Source organism: Schistocerca americana, chromosome 1 (assembly GCF_021461395.2).
Source record: "Schistocerca americana isolate TAMUIC-IGC-003095 chromosome 1, iqSchAmer2.1, whole genome shotgun sequence".
Taxonomy (NCBI): Eukaryota; Metazoa; Arthropoda; class Insecta; order Orthoptera; family Acrididae; genus Schistocerca; species Schistocerca americana.
Window position 1 is genome coordinate 1,116,547,099 of NC_060119.1, and position 22,240 is coordinate 1,116,569,338.

Here is a 22,240-nt window from a genome sequence, read left to right on the forward strand (position 1 = left end):
ACTGCTGCCCTGGCCAGCACATTCTCCAGATCTCTCACCAATTGAAAACGTCTGGTCAATGGTGGCCGAGCAACTGGCTCGTCACAATACGCCAGTCACTACTCTTGATGAACTGTGGAATCGTGTTGAAGCTGCATGGGCAGCTGTACCTGTACACGCCATCCAAGCTCTGTTTGACTCAGTGCCCAGGCGAATCAAGGCCGTTCTGGGTACTGATTTCTCAGGATCTATGCACCCAAATTGCGTGAAAATGTAATCACATGTCAGTTCTAGTATAATATATTTGTCCAATGAATGGGCGTTTATCATCTGCATTTCTTCTTGGTGTAGCAATTTTAATGGCCAGTAGTGTAACTTGCAAACATCGGTAAAATGGCTCATGCAGTTGCATCTTCTGTCACAAGCATGGTTTATTTCCACTCGTGTAACCGCTGTTGTTTGTTCGGGTCTTTTTGTTTACGGTCCACACAGGTAGCAGATAGTTACCATCCGTAAGTTTCATATCAAGCAGAGACACCATACGATACACTTACTGCTGTACATCAAGGTGCAGGAAAATCCAGGTGAGGTCCGGTGATACAGTTAGCACTTCACAGTTCCGTGACAATGATTTGATACGAAAAAGTGCACTCCCCACATCACTGTACTGTGAACTGTGTACTCGCACCACAGCGTACACACAAACCCGATGGGCAAACAACCACCAATAATAACGTCTGTTCCGCGATGTGAGTTCCGTACTGTCTAGGGGGCTACGAGGCAAAGACCAACTAATACCGCCCATGAGTTTGCTGCAAAAGACAGTGACAATAAGCAACGAATGACGTCAGTTCACAGTTGCAAATTCCCTCCCGTGAAGAATTACTCAGAAGGCCGATCACATAACAATCCCTTGTCTCGGATTATCCAAGCTATACAACAAGAAGCTGCTCCCATCTACCACGTTCCATGAAGAGAAACATACCATCATGTCCATGCTATACGGGCCTCGTTCCTCTCTGAACGCAGTGACTTGTCTCGACAGTAATCACTACAAATTTCAGCGTCAGTCACAGAGCACTGCCTGCCGCAGCCCCACTTGTTACATACTTGCTTTTTATCGCTCCGCGGTTCCCCATGTAACGTCTGATTCGGCTGCCGCCGCCGTTGTAGTTCCAGCGATGTGCGACATGCAGGCCATCGACGGCTACACACCTATATATTGGCAAAGATGTGCCAACCAGCACAGCGTTCCCATTCGACGCACGGATCACCGTAAACACATGCGCCCACTTCTTGAGACACCGCTTAGGGGTCTGGAATTTAACCTAGGCCATGGGCGCGAAGACTGCTGATCAGATATTTCACGCCACCGCTCCTCCTGCCGCAAAGGCAAAGGGAAAATTGCCAGGAGCGCAGCGTACGCTGACGGTCATCCATCCAAGTACAGGGCACGATCTGACGGAAGCCGGCATATCTACATCGGCACGGTCGTTGCCTGTCTCACCAGTCGTTTATAATGATCGGGGGCCTGCTGGTAGGACGTAGCTGAGCCTCTCGCCACTTGACTTGCCCCAGTGATTCTTCGGCTTGCGTACGCCATCCACCTTACGGTGCTCCATTTTTTTTCTTTACAGACGGTTTTCTCCCTTCCGCTCTTTCTTTCCCATTTGTCTGTCCATCTCATTTTAGTTTGACGCTTCCAGGACGGCGGGACCGAGGATCTGGTACTTTAATCTCTTTAAAAAAATCGATCCAGTCTAATTCAGTCCATTCCATCCATCCACCTGGGGCTATAGTTTGTTGAACAGTAGTGCTAAAACGGGATACAAATACAGCGTGAAGTCGAACTCCATGAACAAAATTTCGGAGGTTGTTGAAGGATATTTTCTGAGCATTCTGTCTAAAGTTGCCGTAGTCTCGTTGCACAGTAATTATGTAATTGTCATGTACTCGGCTTCTTACCCCGATTACCTTTGTTTTTGTGTGAAAATTCGTTGGAAACAGCCGTGAAGCCTGTAACATTGGATCAGCAAAACGTGCAACACGAAATACAGAGCATTGCAGCAACCCTCGGAAGGATGCAAAACTAGTGTGATTTGATTGCCGTCGCTGCGGGAACAGCTTAGCACACGTTATATTTTAATTTTATTTTTTTTGCATTCTAGAGTATACATCCAACGAATTCTGAAGCCACCACGTAAATCACTGTGCCTTGGGCCACCGTGCAAAACTAGGAATCAGGTTGGATCATTACAAAGTAGTCTTTAATGACATGTTTTCTTGTGCGCTATCTTCATCACACGGCCATTCATGCGTTCTAACAGGACACGAGTTCATCCGATGGTACGTATTTGTAGACACTTCATTTCTTATTTCTTGGTCCAGTCGCGATGTGCTCACACACACACAGTAGAGTCCGCCGATGTAAAGGGTGAAGTGGGCTACAGGGAGGTCACCAGCTGGGGAACCTGATGGGCAGTAAAGTGCGAGCAAGGTGTTGCTATTCTACACTTGAACGTTCCCGGCCTTTGTACTCTGCTACAGTTACTTCACAGATGTTATCGAGGGGATAAAAAAACGTATGGGTTTATAATTCTCGCACCACTTCAGAGACGAATTGTGTAAATACACTACTGGCCATTACAATTGCTACACCAAGAAGAAATGCAGATGATAAACGGGTATTCATTGGACAAATATGTTATACTAGAACTGACACATGATTACATTTTCACGCAATTTGGGTGCATAGATCCTGAGAAATCAGTACCCAGAACAACCACCTCTGGCCGTAATAACGGCCTTGATACACCTGGGCATTGAGTCAAACAGAGCTTGGATGGCGTGTACAGGTACAGCTGCCCATACAGCTTCAATACGATACCACAGCTCATCAAGAGTAGTGACTGGCGTGTTGTGACGAGCCAGTTGCTCGACCAGACGTTTTCAATTGGTGGGAGATCTGGAAAATATGCTGGCCAGGGCAGCAGTCGAACATTTTCTGTATCGAGAAAGGCCCGTACAGGACCTGCAACATGCGGTCGTGCATTATCCTGCTGAAATGTAGGGTTTCGCAGGGATCGAATTAAGGGTAGAGCCACGGGTCGTAACACATCTGAAATGTAACGTCCACTGTTCAAAGTGCCGTCAGTGAGAACAAGAGGTGACCGAGACGTGAAACCAATGGCACCCCATACCATCCCGCCGGGTGATACGCCAGTATGGCGATGACGAATACACGCTTCCAATGTGCGTTCACCGCGATGTCGCCAAACACGAATGCGACTATCATGATGCTGAAAAAATGAAGTTTTGCCATTCATGCACCCAGGTTCGTCGTTGAGTACACCATCGCAGGCGCTCCTGTCTGTGATGCAGCGTCAAGGGTAACCGCAGCCATGGTCTCCGAGCTGATAGTCCATGCTGCTGCAAACGTCGTCGAACCGTTGTCTTGCAAACGTCCCCATTTGTTGACGCAGGGATGGAGACGTGGCTGCACGATCCGTTACAGCCATGCGGATAAGATGCCTGTCATATCGACTGCTAGTGATACGAGGCCGATGGAATCCAGCACGGCGTTCCGTATTACCCTCCTGAACCCACCGATTCCATATTCTGCTAACAGTCATTGGATCTCGACCAACGCGAGCAGCGATGTCGCGATACGAGAAACCGCAATCGCGATAGGCTACAGTTCGGCTTTTATCAAAGTCGGAAACATGATGGTACGAATTTCTCCTCCTTACACGGGGCATCACAACAACGTTTCACCAGGCAACGCCGGTCAACTGCTGTTTGTGGATGAGAAATCGGTTGGAAACTTTCCTCATGTCAGCTACACGTTGTAGGTGTCGCCACCGGCGCCAACCTTATGTGAATTATCTGAAAAGCTAATCATTTGCATATTACAGCATCTTCTTCCTATCAGTTAAATTTCGCGTCTGTAGCACGTCATCTTCGTGGTGTAGCAATTTTAGTGACCAGTAGTGTATTATATGTATCAGACAAAGACGGCACCACACAATGGGTGATAATAAACTTTGTGCAAAATAGAGAATGGACATTGAGGTTATTGTGTCCGACTGTGATCTGTACCATAATTTCCATTCTTTACGAGCCGGCCGCTGTGGCCGAGCGGTTCTCGGCGCTTCAGTCCGGAACCGCGCCGCTGCTACGGTCGCAGGTTCGAATCCTGCCTCCGGCATGGATGTGTGTGATGTCCTTAGGTTAGTTAGGTTTAAGTAGTTCTTAGTTCTAGGGGGCTGAGGACCTCAGATGTTAAGTCCCATAGTGCTTAGAGCCATTTGGACCATGCTTTACGTTCTCTGCCTCGCTAAATGATTTAAGGACAAAATACGCACTTAATTGTAGTAAGGCAACTATTCAGTTCACTGACTTCTACAAATTACAAAAAAGTTTTTCAGTGAATCTGTACAATGCTGAATTTTCCAGAAGCAGAATCCATCACGAGCTCTCACGTATTGAAAATATGGACCAAGTTTTATTGCCCCTCTCTTAAAAGAAATAGGGCGACCGCGCACGCACAAATATTTTCATATCATAACTTTCCATTAATTAATGTGTTTCAAACACCTTCCTTTATGGCTGGAACATGCAGTTCCACATGTTCTCTGAGCGAGAATTCATACGAAACATTCTTATCACTTCCGTTTTCCTATTTATCTGCCCTAACTGTCCACAATGCTGGCAGTGATTTATAATTTTCGAGAAACTCTTAATCAGAACACTCTCGTCTTGATTTGAACTCATTTTCAACACAACAACGAACGCAGAGATATCCAGCTCGCGACAGACTGGCTAGGTCAGGGGTCAGCAAGTAATATTAGGTGGCGTCCGGATACTTTTGAAAATTTATATTGAGGTCAAAAAAACTCACATTCCTTGCTAATATTATTTATATTTCACTCAGATAATAATGTGAACAGCAACAGGTAGGCATAACTGTACTCAAAAATCAATGGGAAAGAATACATTTGCGGTCTTACGCAGTTTTAAAGGCTAGGTTCACGCAGGGAACGGGTTATGCGAAGAGCGTGCTCAAGGTGGGCGATCGTTAATCTTGAGAGCTATTGGCTCTTTAAAAAAAAAAAAAAAATTAAATAAATGGTTGTAGCTCCGTCATAAATTGCATTAGGAAGTACCTTTCTTATTTCTTGATGGTGACTTTTTTGTGTGACCATACAAGCGAAAGTCTTTGTACAAAAGCTACTACTGGAGTGACGACGATCAAAGCAGCAGTATGGGCGATTCAGCAGTAGATAAACCGCATACGATAGACACTGGAGAACACAGAGTTTCACAAACATATATGTGGAGCCAAACATAATAGCAGTAAAAGGCAATTTTTTTGCAATTTTCTTATCTTTCTGGAATATTTTTCCTCAAAAATTCTACAGTGGACGTAGTTCTATGCATTTGCAAGGAAATGTTATCTCCATTTGGAGGAAAGGCTTTTGAATGGCGGTCAACTTCGCAGCCACATCAGTTCATTCTGCCGCTGGGGAAATTTCAGAAGACGATTTTAAGAATCGCGACTTCTGTATCTCAGCGAAATCTTGGAATGTTGCTGCAAATTCCTTCCTAAGATCAGACGTAAAATTTGAAAATACTGCAGTGCCTTTTTCAGAATTATTTTTATATTCAAGAATTGTTGGAAAGTGAATTTATCTTGAATTACATTTCTTTTTCAAAGATCTTCAGTTTGTGATGGAAAGAACACATGCGTTGTATCAGATCGCATATTAATTTACCATTTCCGTGTAGCTCAGTACTTGAGCGCATTTGAACGTTTCAGAATGTCTTGCAGGAAAGCCACAGATAGAATATTGCGCTCGATCGCTAGGAACTCCTAGCTCCTTGTCTACGAAAGAGGTTAGTTCTTCTCTTGTTTGCCAAAACCTTTTATTAATCACTTGACCTTTACGTTGCCAACGAGCATTGTTATGCTGCATTGAGTCAGAATGCGACGAATCGCACTCAGATAGAAACTCTTTGTACTGTCTGTGCTGAAGAGCAGGACGAGACCCCATAAAATTAATCAACTTGCTCAATCTGTCCATTACTTATATCAGAGTGGTACTAAGTTTTCCACAGAGCTACCTGGTGAATTACGCGCTGATAAGATAGGGGCCCAGCATTCTTATCCTCGATTTTCTTCACTAGTCCCTTTTCTTTGCCGATCATCGCCGGGGCACCATCGCTTGAAAGAGACATCATTTTATCATAACATGACTTTTTTTGATATAGTCATCAAAACTCCTAAATAAATTTTTTCTGCAAGTCTTGTCTTTAAAAGGCAATATTGCTAGTAATTCTTTCCTACGTGATTTACTTTCAATATAAAAAAAGTCGCACGAAACTGGGCATTTGTTCTTCATTAAAGTGTCAAATATTAAAGTGCTCTGGCATGGCAAGGCGTCTTTTGCCGAAGTTCGAGTAAAGTAATATTACTGTCAGCAGCCAAAATGCCGGTTCATCTTGTATTGATTGTTGTTGACAACGAATTCCATGAATTGCGGCAACAACGTTCTGTTTTTCTTCAAAAAGTGCCGCAGCCACTTCCAACTGTTTTTTCTATATCGGTGTTTGAAAATGGCTTCTGCTGTTTATTGAATGCCCAAGACGCGCGCAACGCTTTTTCGGCAGATTTTTGCTTTTATGCTCATAGAGCGGTTTTGTAAGGCCGTCTTTATTATATTTATTTATTTATTTATTTATTTTTGCAAGAAGCTAGATATGTCTACAGATTGTGTTTTGGAAAGCTACACTACTCACATGGGAATTTTTATGGCATTTTTGATTAGATGTTCACTAGTGTCGCTTTAAATTATCACCTTTAACGCAAGCGACAGTTTTGTTGCATATGAGGCAAACTGAAACAGCTCTATCACGCATCGTAAAAATTCTAAAGATACCGCCGCCCTGCACAAAGCGCGTGCCGATCCACTGAAAAGGAGCCACTTCCATGTCACACACCCGCCGCCGCCGCCTCCGTGAACACTCGCTCGAAGGATGACAGTGTCATTTCACATCAAAGTTTCATAAAGCGGCGTTAAGCTTTCGTTGGATATGAACACAAAAATTGTGTTAAAATGAATATGCCTACTCCGGTTAAAAGAGACTTCATATGTTGCCAGAGTCAGAGATCGATTTATAAAATTCACTATCTCATTAAATAAAACTCTTGCGTTGCCTTCGGGTGTGCAGAGCTTTTGTGTGGATCAACACAGCACGCATGTGCCGGCGTGCCAGCTTGCTCTCCGCTCTTCAGCGCACCCTCCTGCGCTACGTAGGCGTAGCGAATGGGTATTTAATCTACTTACTAACCATTAAGAACTCGAACCAAATGAGTCACGTAACTACTTGTAAAACAGTACTGAAAGTGGTTAGGGTAACACTAAAACGTATTGTTAGCTACAGAAAAATGATTTTTTAAATGATGTTGTTGACTATACTTCCAAAATATTGTTGGCAGTCCAGTTTTTGACCTAACGCGGTCCGCCAGTTGCCGACCGTTGGGCTAGGGTATTGTTAATGCTACCCCCAGACGGCACAGTAGTTCTGGGCAGAGCAATATATTTCAAAAAAGTTTTTAGTGCGCGTGTTATCGCATGCCACGTTTCCATAACTGGTACAAATACTGCAAGGTGAGACTGCACTAGAAAATTTCAAGTCTTCCAAAGAACTGCTACTAGTCACGTTATCTGAACATTTTTTCCATTCAACCTCTGTTCTGTCAAGAAACTTTCGTGAATCATACTTCAAGCTCCTGAGGTCAATTTTTCATCCATCTTCTTATGTTTTCAACGAAGTAGAACAATTACCACAGCAGCAACATCTTTTATCGTCCAACGTTCGGAATCCCAGTGTTATCGACTATGTAATTGACATCAGTGAGCAGTCTAGGGAGGGCGCTTTTATTTAATCGTATGGTGATTTTATACAATATACAGTTGATATAAGGCAAATGATTTTATACAATATACATTTGATATTAGACAAGATAAAACCTTAAAGTCTGTGTTTTTCAACCAGTTAATTAAGCTGGGTGTGAGAGTGAACAAGTCATCGGGAATTCCAGGGTATGAATGAAGTCGACCGCGTTTGACTAAATGTTCAATTGTCTGCTCTTGTTGATTACATTCACACATTGGTGAACTGATCCAGCCCCATTTGTATCTGAAGTACCTACAACAACCATGTCCAGTCCTTACCCTGTTGAGGCGGCACCAAAGCTTCCTTGGTAAGTCAAAACCTTTTGGCTACTTTGTGGAATCAAGGTGATGGGCTCTTGCACAGTATTGTTGACCGTTTAAGTGCCGCTCAACGAGTCATAACGCAGTAGAAACGTTTGTCAGCGCAATGATATAGACTGAAATATCAGACTAACAGCTGAAATACAAAATCAAAGCAAATTAAAATTATTTTTCTTGGGGGAAATAATTTTTTTGCATTGGCTATTATTCATGTCCATTTTACCTACTATGACGCTTCGGCTGTGTAGCCATTCATTTCAGGTTACACTTATTTTCATGAGCAATCCGTAATTAACAACTAAAATTATTTTCCTGGTAAAGATTTTACGTAACATTGGAGTACGGAGTACCGCTCAGTTAGGCATGCATGGTGTGGCCAAAATTTAAGTAGCTAGAAAAAAGTTTCCAAATCTGGCGCGAAAGCTCCGCCAGGTAATGGACAGAACTGTTCATTACAAGAGATACTGGAAAAAGACGCCGATGCATGATCCCTTTGATGTGTGGATTACGTTTCTAAGGGATTTATTTTTATTCATACTGGGATCATATCACAATGATGCAGGAACTTCCGTGGTAATATAATGAAAACAAAAGCTCAGAATATTTACATACAGAAAATACATGAGTATACTGTAGTTGGTAAACTCTACAGAGGATTGTCGGGGAAATCTAAGATGGCGGAACAACTGCTATGACGATGGGACAGGAATGCTGCACATAAAACTCTCGTTTTATATTGGCAGCCGTTTACATTTGTCTATGCCCGGTTTTAAAATTATTACACTGCTTCATTTCCTGAACTATAAATTGCAGTGAGATAGTCATGACTCATGAATAACTTGCTTTACCTTTTTTTAGACTTGCTTTACCTTTTTTTAGACTTGCTTTAGATTTGACTTACAAAAATCACATTAAACTTTACGGCCAACTAATAAATGTTAAAAATTAGGTATCAGTGCGCGTTGGTTACAAGGTATGTAAGTTCTGTGAAGTTTCTAGATGAAACAGTACTATTCCACGCATTTTTTGCGAGTTTATAACCCCATCATCGACACAGCCTACTTTAAGTTGGTAGACAAGCGCAACTTGTATTTCGTAGACGTCCAGCAGAGAGTAGAAACAGTTAAATACTTCTACTCTATGACGCCTAGTAGGCTAAAGGAATTCTAGTATGCTGTCTAATGAGGGCAAATGAAATTTAAAATATGAAAATCGAATGCAACATGAGAAGGAATAGAGCTATATTAAAGAGCAGGCTTAACGATTTTAAAGTATTCCTAGGCTAGAAAGCTAGATAGTTATACTTTCGTAGTATCCTTGCTATCATCGGGCAGTTTTAAAAACACTGTAGTGTTTATTATTATCGTTATTATTATTATTCTGAGAATTTGGCTAGTGATGTACGTGGGTTGTTAGTGAAATTTACGGAGGTCTGTACATATCATTCTTTCAGTCCCGGTGAAAATAATTTTTCGAAATGTCTATTTCGTTATTCCTGGCAGTTACATTCTTGTTTACTCTTGTGCTACGCTGTCTGTATGTTGTAACATCTTCCTGCCCCGACACCACCATGTGCCTCTAATACAGGTAGGCATAAAGAAAAAATTGGCTAGCGCAACATTCTGCAGTACGCCTTTGTTAGACAGTCAAAGCCGTCTCTGCTATCTGACATTGAACATAAAGGTTTCTATCTCACAACTGTCGGACAGTTTCTCTTGTTTGAATTCTGTCTAAGTGCCAAAACCAATCTCTTACGCAAACTTATTTTTCTTTCTTTTTCACCGGATCTCTGTTTAATTTTGTTGGATGTACGAAAGTGGTGAATTGCGGCAGACTTCATTATAAAATTAGTGTCAAAGAGATCAGCTTACACGTAAAGCAAAGCACAGTCGGTTTACGATTTCTGAGCGTGTAAAAAGGAAGATTTTCTATCATTCACACGGAAGTTTGTTTTGGCAGTCAGACTAGTTTTCTTGGTCATTTCAGACATACTTTTATTAGAGATGAAATTAATTACGTGTTCCTGTTTCTCGTATCCTTTCCGAGTTCGTGGGTACTCATACGGAAGTAGACAAAGATTGTTGGTGCAGCGGTTGAGGCACGGGACTTACTATCTGGAAGAGCAGCGTCAGATCCCTGTTCGGTTGCCAGATTTATATATATATTTGGTTGCCCCAGCATCACGTAATGTGAACACTGACTCGTTGAAAATACATGTTCAATTTTCTGCTTAGTCATTCATTGCCCATTTCATATTACTTTTTCAGCAAGTCATTAAACATAGATCTTCATTTCCTTCAGGAATCGAGCAAAAACCAAGGTTTCAAAAAAAAAAAAAGAAAGAGTGCATGTCACAGTATTTTTAAAATTGGAAGCTTTTAGAATACCTACTAAATCCAAGAAGGTGTATGTATGTACATTGATTTCATCAAGAGCCTTTCCACAATGGTTGGAGTCTGAAATAAAAGAATTTTGCTGTGGTTTTGCTTCCAGCTTTTTCTGTTATATTTCTTATTCGATGAGGGGAAAATGCAGACAATTTCTTGTAATTATTTTTTAGACTTACAGAGGAGAGACCAGTTTCACTTGTGATTGTAGGGAATTTTTATCTTCACATTGCATACTATACCAAATTTTTATCGTCATTTGGTTTACTGAACGCATGACACTTCCCGTGGGCTGATTGGAACCGTGTAGTACCTGCTACAAAGCATTTTTTGTTGGTCACAGTGTTAGAGGCATTTAATTCTGAGATTAAGTAAGTCTCTAGTGTTTGAATGCCCCGTAGGGAACAAAAATGTTGATTTAAGTGTGATATTTGATAGCAAGGAATCTTACTCCATATAAATAAAAATGTTCACACTTTACGGTGGTTAACTTTAACCTAAAGATTTTTGTTTTTTCAGAAAAGTTGGTGCTGTGCTGGATGAGTCTTGTGGTAGAATTATTTTGTGAAAGTTTTATGAAATAATTTAATTTGTTTTATATAGTAATGTCTTACTAAGATGTTAGTATTAATTCTGCTTTATCAATGCATACTTTTTGTAACAGATAATGGATACTAAAATGAAGAAAGAGGAACAGCTTGCAAAATTTAAGAACAACGTATTTGAAATCAGCTGAACATAGAGAAAAGGAGAAAAGAGGATTACAAGACTTCAGAAAAAAGGCACGAGGAGAACTTTGAAACTGTCTAGATTTAAAAGAAACGGAAAACAATAAGAAAGAATAATGGGAAGGAGTATAGGGGAAATAAGACTAACCACTTAAGTCAGTGGATCGTCTGCTGTGGAACCTTATTCAGGTTCATACAAATCCCACAAGCTTTAGGAAATACAGTGAAAAGAATACAAGAGATACTTCCATACAGTCCAGTAAAGAAATATGCTGTACCGAAGAGATTGTTACAGTGCCAAAGAATTTTGAATGTTGAAGCAAACGCAAAAAATGTAAATTGAATCCTAAGGTTTCTGATAAAATCATGCAAATGGTTAAAAATTTTACACAAATAGCATAAGCTATCAAGATCCTGAGACCAAGAAATGTACAGCTTTGCAGAAATGTCAAATGGTTCTCTCGATTAATGGAGCGTATCAGCAGTTTGTAGCAGACACTAAAATGGAGTGCATCAAGAAAGACTATTTTTATGCACTGTGACTGAAAAATATTTTTTTTGGATTCAAGTAACACTTCAAACTGTATGTCTCTGCACATATCATGCTAACTGTATCTGGCTGAAGTTACATATTGAACCCCCCCCCTCCCCCTCCATGCCCTGAAATCGTGGTTGTGGTGACAGACTGATCTGTAGTGCAGCCTGAGGTCTGGGTTAGGTTGGAAGGGACAACTTGGTTGTGAGTTGACGAAGCCAACAAATGTGAAAGCAGAAAGTCTAATTGTGGTAACAAATTGACCGTTAGCAAAACCTAATGTTTACACTCTCACCATATTGAAAAAGACAAGGTGGTCCAATATGTAATTTGTACCCTTTGTCTGGTGAAATCAATGAAAATGACACAGGAAAAGAGCATTTTTCAAGTAGTAAGGAGCTGCAGGATCTCACAGTCTGTGATGTGAGAAACAAATCTTGCATGAGGAATTCATGTATAAAGTGTAAAAATTGGAGGCATAAGTTCCAATCCAGGTTAAATGAAGAGGTTGACGATGATACAGAAGTCAAATGGAAACAAATTTATGTTGATAGACAGCCGAAACATGTAGAAGGTAATGGTGTGTTAAAAATTTAGAAGCAAATTATTAAGTTAACTTCCAATGCTCGGTTGAAAAACTCACTATCTCCTGAATTTGAGACAAGAAATCAAAATAGACTTTAATACACTGAAGTGATGCAGATTGACTTTCCACAAAATTTTTCTCTTGTTGTGCAAGACAAAATTCTGAGTACTCATTGTCACATTAGCGAGTAACAGTTTGTGTTGAAAGATAATGCATCTTAATTTTCCATTGAGAAATGGTAAAAAATGAGTATTCAAATTTCATAACGTGTATAGGCTATAATTAGTTTCAGTTTTATAGAGGATAGAAATTGCACCAACAATAGAATTTACATGATTCTTTTACGGAACCATGAGTGACCCATATAAAACTAAGGTATTTATCTAGTCAAGATTTCGAGGTTGGCATCACAAACCTAAAGTGTTTCACCATTCACGTATTTGTAGGTAAAAAACAAGGTTTATAGTGCAAATAAATTCACAGGGTTTCTGGAATTGGCACATTCATGTGCGGTGCAAGGTACAGAACCTTTAATAAGTTTTCACATGCCAAGACATGCACATGAGCAGTTGAATGAAACTGAAACCTAAGGATGAGTCGCATGGGAATCTGTTAGTAAGACGTCAGGTGACACATTCAGGATCCTTTATTTCAGAGCACATAAAAATCCCATCATGAATTAAACCATTAAAGAAATGTCAGAAAAAATGGAAGCTGTAGAATGATCATTTCTGACATACTGAAGAACCAAAACCTGCAAACACATTTTGGCTACCATAATTTTGTGAGGAGGCGACTTTGAACTGCACCAGGGTAGTAAACCTATGAGGCAAATAAGAACTGGATAGTTTCTATAACATAGCAGGCAAGCTCCAGGCACTTGCTCTCGTTCGATGTCGGCTTACCAGTGTGTGGCACAGGGTGACCCATAAAAGCTCTGCTTGCCATCATGTCTGCCACATTCTGTGATAGTTGCAAAACTAACCAGTAGCTGCTGCCTTGCCACTTTTGCAACCACGTCTTGCTGTAGGCATTTACTGTTGTGCAGTAGTAACAGTTCATCACTATGAACATAGCATAGTAATGTTGCTCGATTTCACTTGCCATTGCAGCCACTAGATGAACACGAGTATCTTACGATTTGAATACGGAGCAGTGGTGCGTGTGTGAAACGAATAGTTTCGTGGTCAATTCTAGTTTGCAATAGGACTTCTTTTCATATGGTTAATTTATTAACATTAGCAAGCTTACATATGACTAAAATAATTTTACATGGAAGTATGTAAATAATTTTACTTTTACACATTCAGATATTTTTCAGTATTGTAGAAGCTATGTGTTATTAAAGATTGTTCCATTTCTGCTTTTCAGTTTGCAGATTTCTATAATTATTTTATTTTCTTGATTGTAACAGGCAGTGAACTAAAAATACTTTTATTTGATAAAGTACTCTTTTTGGCAAAGGTCTTTTGCGGGTGTTGCTGTGAGAAGTCATGTCTGTTTTTTTGTTCTCACATTATGAACCAAACTGTACAACATTGAAAATTCATGGTGAGATTTCAGAAGGTACACACATTCATAAATGGACAAGCCAGGACGTATCTGTATTTCAAAGTCTTTAAAGAGTTGTGACCTTTCAGAAATCTAATAGCTCTTTTTTTAATTTTGAAAGTTGTTTTGCCATACCTGGGTCTCTCCAGATCACACCATATCCAGGCAAACTGCTCATATGAGCATGATACACACACAACAATGATTCAATGGTGCAAAAGTTCCAGACCCTTAACAACTTTTACCTAGTTTTTTATTAAAAATTATTGATGCTTTTTCGATCTCAAGTGCTCATCCATCCATATTCCTTCAAATTTTATATTGAGGCTTGGGAAATAGTGTAGTTCCCTAAATCTAATACTGCTTTTTAACTGTAGTTCTGATGTTGCTGAAACTCATCCGTATAATTTCTTCCTTATTTACGACCCAAGCATTCTAACAACGCAGCCCACTCTGGGCTGTTACCTCTCAGGATGGATAAGAGAAATGGTGATGGACAGGGCAGATTTACACCGGGGTTTACATTAACAGTGGTAGTATTGACAGGAGTTGATTAAAGCAGTTTTATACAGTACTCTGACCATCCTCACTGCCACATTGCGTGCTTGCAAAAGCAGCTGATACTGGAATGCACAAATACCCTGATTCACTGGTGATGTCCATTGTCGCTGGTCACAGGTGGCAACTACTTCAATGCTGAGCAGTCCACCAGCAGGTGTCACAGTGTGTGATGTTGCTAATGAAACAAGTGCGCAGCCTGCCCAGGTCCTCCGGAGTCTTGTCAGCTACATATTCCACATTTACTCGTGGTTGCCATTTTGTGTGCTTGGGTACAGAAGCTGACACCTGATGCCCATTGTTGAGCAGCAATACCCCAGTCACTCATCCCCAAGGATCAATCAAGATGATGTTGATTACCTCTAGATGGCTAGAAGGCAGAGATTGCTTGCCTCCCCCAGTCAGAATGAAGACAGCTTGCAGTCCACTGGCTGAAGTCCCTCAGGGAGTGGATGCTGGCTGCGCACCAGCTCCATGCAGTGGTGTAGTTTCGCAAGTCCATTCCTCACTGGAACACGATGAGTCAATCAGCGGCATGTAGCCAACTGATCTTTGTCACTAAGGATGGGTCATGGTTTCTATGAAACTCACAAACACTTCATTTTCTCCTGTTCAGGATGCACAAAGAATGGTGAAAAGACTAAATGGTTTGAAAACCTGAGCTCGATTATTTGTGCCAGTATAGCTACACTTTTGATTTAATCCTACTGGAGGGACATGAGAATGTTTGCTTTAATGTATTTGTCGTATCAATTTTTGTAGCTCACTCTACCCCAAGTATGGGTTGCTAAACCCAGTTAAATTTGCAACATGTGAATTTCTCAGTAGCGTGAAAGTGCCCAAGTTACAAAATATAACTTCACACCATGTTTGCTGTTCCACGTGCTTGACTGTTGACTGGTGTTGCAAACTCCCGTCTGTTCAGTGTGTTTTGTCGTAGTGTCAACAATACCGTCCAGGGGTTATTGTTTAGCACATTGGGTGGGTTGGCCTCTACTGCGTGGTTGTGGTAGGAATAAAACTTTAAGAATTCACAATTTGCACACCAAACTTTTCGGAGGCGCAGCACGCCCCCCCCCCCCCCCCCCCCCCCCCCCCTCCCCTCTTTCGAAAGATTTGCCCCAAGTCTTCCAAGATGTGTCTTCAGTTAAAATTACTCTTCCAGCTCCAATTATGATCTGTTCCACATGGGTTTCTCCCTTATCCACTATTAACGTAAGCTTATTACCAGTATGTGGTCTCCAGGACCTTATTACAATATAGTCCTTAATTTAATGCAGACCAATACAGGGGTTTTACTTCCATCAACTGTTCATGTGGCCTATGCTGACTAACCATTCGACTGGCAACTAATGCGTCAGTGGATCTGTAGACCGTGCGTGTGTGCATTTATTAGAGAGACAAAATATGCAAATACCTGGTAGAAACATACTGCAACTGGTAGCTGAAATGCTTGTTGTTATAATCTTGTGTTGATGATTTTCTTGAAAATTTTGAACATGTTGTGACATTTGCTCCATTGAAATTTTCCCCTACTGTTATTGTATAATTTTGTCTCTGAACACGTAAGTTAAATTCTGTAGGGTAATAGCCATAATTAACCTTCTGACCAGTACAATGTATTTCGCATCAGAGTCATGACAGTCATGCTGGTGAGTGTAGCTGGAAGGTGGAAATCTCTCCCAACTGTCTCACAAGCTGTCCTGTTAATGGTAATACCACTTCCCTCCAACTCGAACTTCTTCAACCCCTCAGGTTTCCCTTTTTCACAGCAATTTGCCAACACTACTCTGGTGAGAAGACAGTACAGCCAATGCCTCCCTGGCTTATGGAAGTAAGGCCATGTGGGCAAGATTTCCTTTTTGCAACTTGTCTCCTTCATTTTCTCTAAAGACATACGCGCCTCACCTGTCCACATATCAGTCTGTTCTAGTCTCTCTGGACAGAGGTAAATCAGCTATTATCTGAAATCAGCAACAGTTCTTGCATCCTTGTGCAATCCATTTTCCTATCATCCAAAATGTCCCCATGAAATTGTCACCTAAGGAAAGGAATTGTCCATTATCCTGTCCCTCCTTCGAAACGAGTAACTAACAGAAAGTAGAAAACAAGAAACAACACCAAAGAAACCAGTCATAAACATACAAAGAAAATTACATGTAGGAGTGATCCGAAAACACCAAATCCAGTCAGATACAACACAGTGTAAAAACTACCCATAAAACAAATATCAAGAATAAATGTAACTCCAGTGTAATATTGTAAAGAATCGAACAATGTCATTGATTACATGACCTCGAAGTAGGAGGTGTGTCTTTTGCCTTGTGCTGTTTAACTGCTAGAGGCTCTTTCTTTATGACTACTGTCCCTTTGCGTATTGAGTTGGTCACAGCTAATTGTGGTACAACAATCACCATGCCCACTAAACACACAACTGATGTGCATTATAGATATTTTGGTGTGAAGCAATTCGTTTACATTAACTGATGAGGTCATCTCCATGACCTTAAATGCTCCATGATATATGGTCAAGAAGTGCTTCATCTTTCCCTTCTATGTACAGTGATTAGTGACTAGCACCCACTGCCCAAACAACACTGTGGAAGGCTGCCCATGTTCCTGTTTAGCTGTTCCTGGCATTCCAGAGCATTTGTGTTCACATTTTGTTGGTATCTCCATACTTCCCATATACCATCCCTATGTCACTCCCACTCATTTGGTGTTAATACTCATCATATTCCTAGTAACTGTACTGTCAAGTCAGTGGAATAAGGATTGAGATTAACACCTGTGTTGAATACTAAAGCCTCCTCCCATAAACAAAATCTGAAGATAGCAACATTTAGTAGAGTGTACTGAATGTTCCTAACTTCAGATTTTGTTTATGGGAGGTGGTTTCAGTATTTTACCTCTGGAAGTATTGTCTTCATTTTTCTTTTCTTTTTTTCTCTTCTAATGACATCCTCATGGCTTACATTAGTTTAGCATGTCCCTAAGACATTTTTACAGAATGAATGTAGCTTTAGGTAGATAAACCCGTTTTGTACCAGTTGCTGTTGAGGCTGCATTATTGAGTTAGCACAACAGCTGATGTAAACTCGTAGAACTTCTGCTGTGTCATTATCTAGCCAAACAGTAACAGTGGTAGTTGCAGGTTGCTGGAGCAACCTATTCTTGAGTACTGCTTGAGTGTTTGGGATCCCTAGCAGATCCAATTGAATGAAGGCATTGAAACAGTTCAGAGGTGGCGTGCTAGATTTGTTACCGGTAGTTCGAACAACACGTAGGTGTTACAAAGATGCTTCGGGAACTCAAATGGGTGTCCCTGGAGGGAAGATGACACTGTTGAGAAATCACTACAGTGCAACTGCTCATTCATCAATGATTGTGAGAGTTTTTTGGCCAAAAACAACATGACAGTCATGCCTCAGCCACCATATTCACTGGATTTGACCTCCTGTAACTTTTTCCTGTTCCCAAAACTGAAGAGACTATGAAAGGACGAAGATTTTCAGCGATTGAGAAAATAAAAACTGCATCACTGGACGTACTCAAGGCTATACCAAAAAGTGCGTATGAGAAGTGCTTCAAGGATTGGAAGAAACGTTGGCACAAGTGTATTGTATCTGAAGGGGATTACTTTGAAGGCGACAACATAAATATTGATGAATAAATAAATATTTTTTCATAAAAATATAAAGTCGCCGTACTTTTTGAACACACCTCATATGTCACGTAAATGTCTTTGGCAAAAGAAAATAATAATTCTTTTCCAAATATTGATACATGCACAAATGAAAAGTTGTGGTTATGGAGCAAAAACAATTTTTTACTCAAATGCTGAATTATGTGAATAAACTCCTTCCTGTCGCATTTATTTTTTTAAATGCCTGTGATATTATACTCTTATTTGAACAGGTGGACAGCTTACGGCAGCACTCGTACCCAGCAACGTCTGCAGCGGACGCAGCGTTTCACCAGTACCACCACCACAACTCCGTGCCGACGAGCCCCAGCGAAGCGGAGCTGGGCGGCCGACACGCGCTCAGCAACTCTGCGGGGGCGTCGCCTGTGGGGCGGCGCGACGAGGCGGCGCCCCCTGCAGCAGCAGCAACTGCCTACAGCGCCGTGCGCACCTCGCGCTCGGAAGATCACCTGCAGCTCGCTAAGGACCCATCCCTCAGTGCCGTCGACATAGACATCGATGAGGTATTCTCCTCCACTCTGGACATATGGCCTCTACTGAGGGGGGGGGGGGGGGAGGGAAAGAGAGGGAGTGAGAGAGAAATTATGAAAATGACTGAGGGGAGCCAGACACCTGTCTGCCTCTGCCACCAAAAGTTCAGTGAACCCTATGCATGTGGCATTATGAAGCAAATGGATGACACCTGAACCCATACTAATAGTTGGCGCATCAGCGGGAAAAAAAAATTGACTTGCATCAACCATTTCAAATCTGGATTGGAACCCAGTCGAGACAAGTAGCGTTTACCAACTTGTCTTCCTCTTTGCAGTTAAAATGGACATAGTGTGTCATGTGTGAAATGTTGCAGAACGAACACATTGTATGTAACATCTGCCGGAAAGCTCCAAGGGTTCAGGAGGATGACTTACTTTTGTTGCATTCTTGAGTACTCGTAATTAATTTAATAGACATTCTTTGGAGGGTATGTTCATTTATACAGAATGGGTGTATTTTCTGGGGAGAATGAAAATTTTCGGTCAAGTCTGTGCATTTTCTTACAAGGTTAAAAATATTGAATTGGCTATAAATGCTAAATAATCACTTGAAAGTACGTTATGTTTCTTTATTTCTCCGTGCCTCAACTCATTTGAGCATCTGGGATACCACTATATTGTTGTGTTCACTGTTTGAGTACTCTTACCTTTCACCTTGAAATCTCTGATGTATAACAGATAGCCAGGCTCCTGATAGCTGTGGGTGATTTATGAATACCTGATAGTCAGTTTGAGCTTATTTATTGGCTGCACATGTTACAAGCAGTGGCTGCTCTGGGTACTACCAGGTAGCTATAATGATTGTAAAATGTAAACTTTCACAGATGGAAGTGACACAATTAATAAAATGCTCTGGGCTACTATGCCATGGTTGAATGGATTTCACATTTAAACTCAACATTTTGTACCCATCTACGGAGGAAGTTTTCAGGCATTATTATAGCTTCTTTGAGTGTGCAATTCACACCCTCGGTTGCTACTGAGCCGTGTGTGAATCGGACACTCAAAGAAGCTACGATCTTCCCTTGAAAATGTCCTCCACAGATGGGTATTAAACGTTGGGTTTAAATGTGAAATCCATTCAATTATGGCATAATAGCCCAGAACATTTTATTAATTGTGAGTTATAATAATGTTACTCAACAGTGCGTAATAAGATCTGTGCATTGCTACGGAATCACAATTGAGACCTCATCACTGACATGCACTGTAATGCATTTCAGCTGTTACCTTATAAACAAAGCAAATAGGATTTGTACCATTAGTTATTATATGTGGTTACAGAAAATGCTTCAATTTATCAGAGATTTCATTGTAGACATTTGCAGCAGTGATTGACCCTTGTATCCTAATGTAGCAGAAACAAATGCCAGGGGCAAAAATATTACTCACATTTGGAGATAGTGCTTTTATGAAGAAAACGTTTTTTTGGGGGGGAGGGGGGCGGGCTGTTTGATGAAAAATAGGGAGTAAAAGTTGGGGGTTACTAAGAGCGATAGAAAAACGAACAGATGTATCATCAGGGAGCAGACTAGAGTGGAAAACATGAATTATGACTTAATGAAACAGAAATGAAGATACGATAGGTTGGGCATAAGGAAGATGAGTGGCTGGTGAATAGTAGACTAAAAGTCTTTTTGGAAAAATGTGGATGCCTTTAGCTGAGGACTGTGATGGGTGGAAAAGTTAGATTAGATTTTTATGCTGCAGTGGATGTCAAATGCCACTCCCCCCCCCCCTTCCCCCCTCACTCCCCCTCTGCCTCGCCCCCCCCCCCCCCCATATATAATATACTTAAAACATCTGTTACTTCAGGAACTAGCTCCAAGATTCCAATGTCACATTGAATATTTGACACATTACAAGCATGTTTATTGACAACTTCATTGTTTTATGGAAAAGAAAGGGCATGCCACCTCCACTAAGACTACTTTAATAAAGCTCTGTAGCATTCAGACTTACTTCAGAGTTCTACATATTTGGCATAGAAATCACAGCACTGGATGTTATTTCACCATAATCTGCATACTGTAAGCAGTCGACATAGGCCTCTGCAATTGGGACTGAGGTGTTGCAGATACACCTCCTGGAATATAGTCATAATCTTTTTCATTAATTTTAGAATTCTGATGTGTCTATAGATAATTAGGATTCTGAAAAAAACAACCAAGAAATACTTTGAATTTAGAAATTGCTACATAGTTGGGGTTTGGTTGGTTATCATGTTATTTACGAGAAATTATGCTGTTTGGTTTGCACAGCAGCTGTTTCTGCACCGCCGTGCAGTCACGGCAGATATGAGCCTCTGAAGAACAGAGCTGAATCAGAATTGTGAAACCCTTCCCTGTCACATGCTTCTGTAACATCATATTGAACTGCAGAAAATTACTGAATCATCACACAATGTATGAGACACCAACTACCAGCACACCACGTCTAATCTCACCAGCAGTTCAGCAGTATGATTGTATACACCTGGCTGATGTCCATTCCTGGTTCCTGTGAGGACACCTTCTCCCCCTGTTGCACAATTTAATGACAAAAGTAATTTACTTTTAGTCTATGCACAAATGAAACTCATGATAGCTTGCTGAGATTGTATTCAGTTTTATATGGTAGAGTAATTTTAGTAAACCCTGAAAATAGTGATCTTGCTGTTTCATATCTGTACCAAAATGCAGAAGTCATAATGAGAAAAATGCAATTTTCTGCTTAAAAAAGGGAAAATGTTCGAAATTTCAAGGTCGAAAGATACCCTCAGAAGTTAGCACCTTATTGACAACTATGGGGAGCAACAGATCACAACGCCAGTATAGGGTTACAAACTCTGTAACCTAATCTGTATTGCTACATATATATCAACTTCAGGAGACGACGACAGTTTTGATTCGACTCTAGGCTTTTAGTGTTCATTTCTACCGCCAATTTGATGGTTGGTTTTGAAGGTTTACTACATCATCTAGTGCAATGATGGGCCTGGGATGTGCTTTCTACAACACATTTGGTTCAAACTAATCATGCCAGTTGCACTTAAAAAAAAAAACTGGAAGGCATTAAATAATGAAATAAATTCATTATCATGATCACGTGTGGTGATTTGTAAACTACCTGTGACCAGATGTGGAAAAACTGATTTCTAATGTTTATTTGATGTATCTTCATGTTAAGAAGTATTACTCAATGGTATTTTTCTCTAATTGTTGTTAATAGTATCCAACAGGATACACTATAACTGGGTATATGCCCTGCATTTAATTCTTTAAGAGTCCAATTTAGGATCGTTAACTCAAGAAAGATTTCATCCATCGAGAAAGATTTCGTCCATAATTGTGTTGATTATAGGTCTCTACTTCGCATATCCTAATCAAAAAAGATAGGGAAAAAAATTGCTTTTGAGT

At 40.7% G+C, this 22,240-nt stretch overlaps 1 protein-coding gene across 4 annotated transcripts in view; it reads left to right on the plus strand.

Moving 5' to 3' along the window:
* Positions 1–22,240, plus strand: part of LOC124618836 (PH and SEC7 domain-containing protein) — an 814,418-nt gene that overhangs the window by 575,913 nt on the left and 216,265 nt on the right. For all 4 annotated transcript variants that reach the window (XR_006980055.1, XM_047145380.1, XM_047145381.1 and 1 more), the window contains exon 4: positions 18,522–18,812. Coding sequence is in view for 3 of the 4 variants with exons in the window: in XM_047145380.1 (XP_047001336.1) it covers positions 18,522–18,812 (291 nt within the window). In the remaining variant the exon portion in view is untranslated. The remainder of the gene's footprint in view (positions 1–18,521; positions 18,813–22,240) is intronic.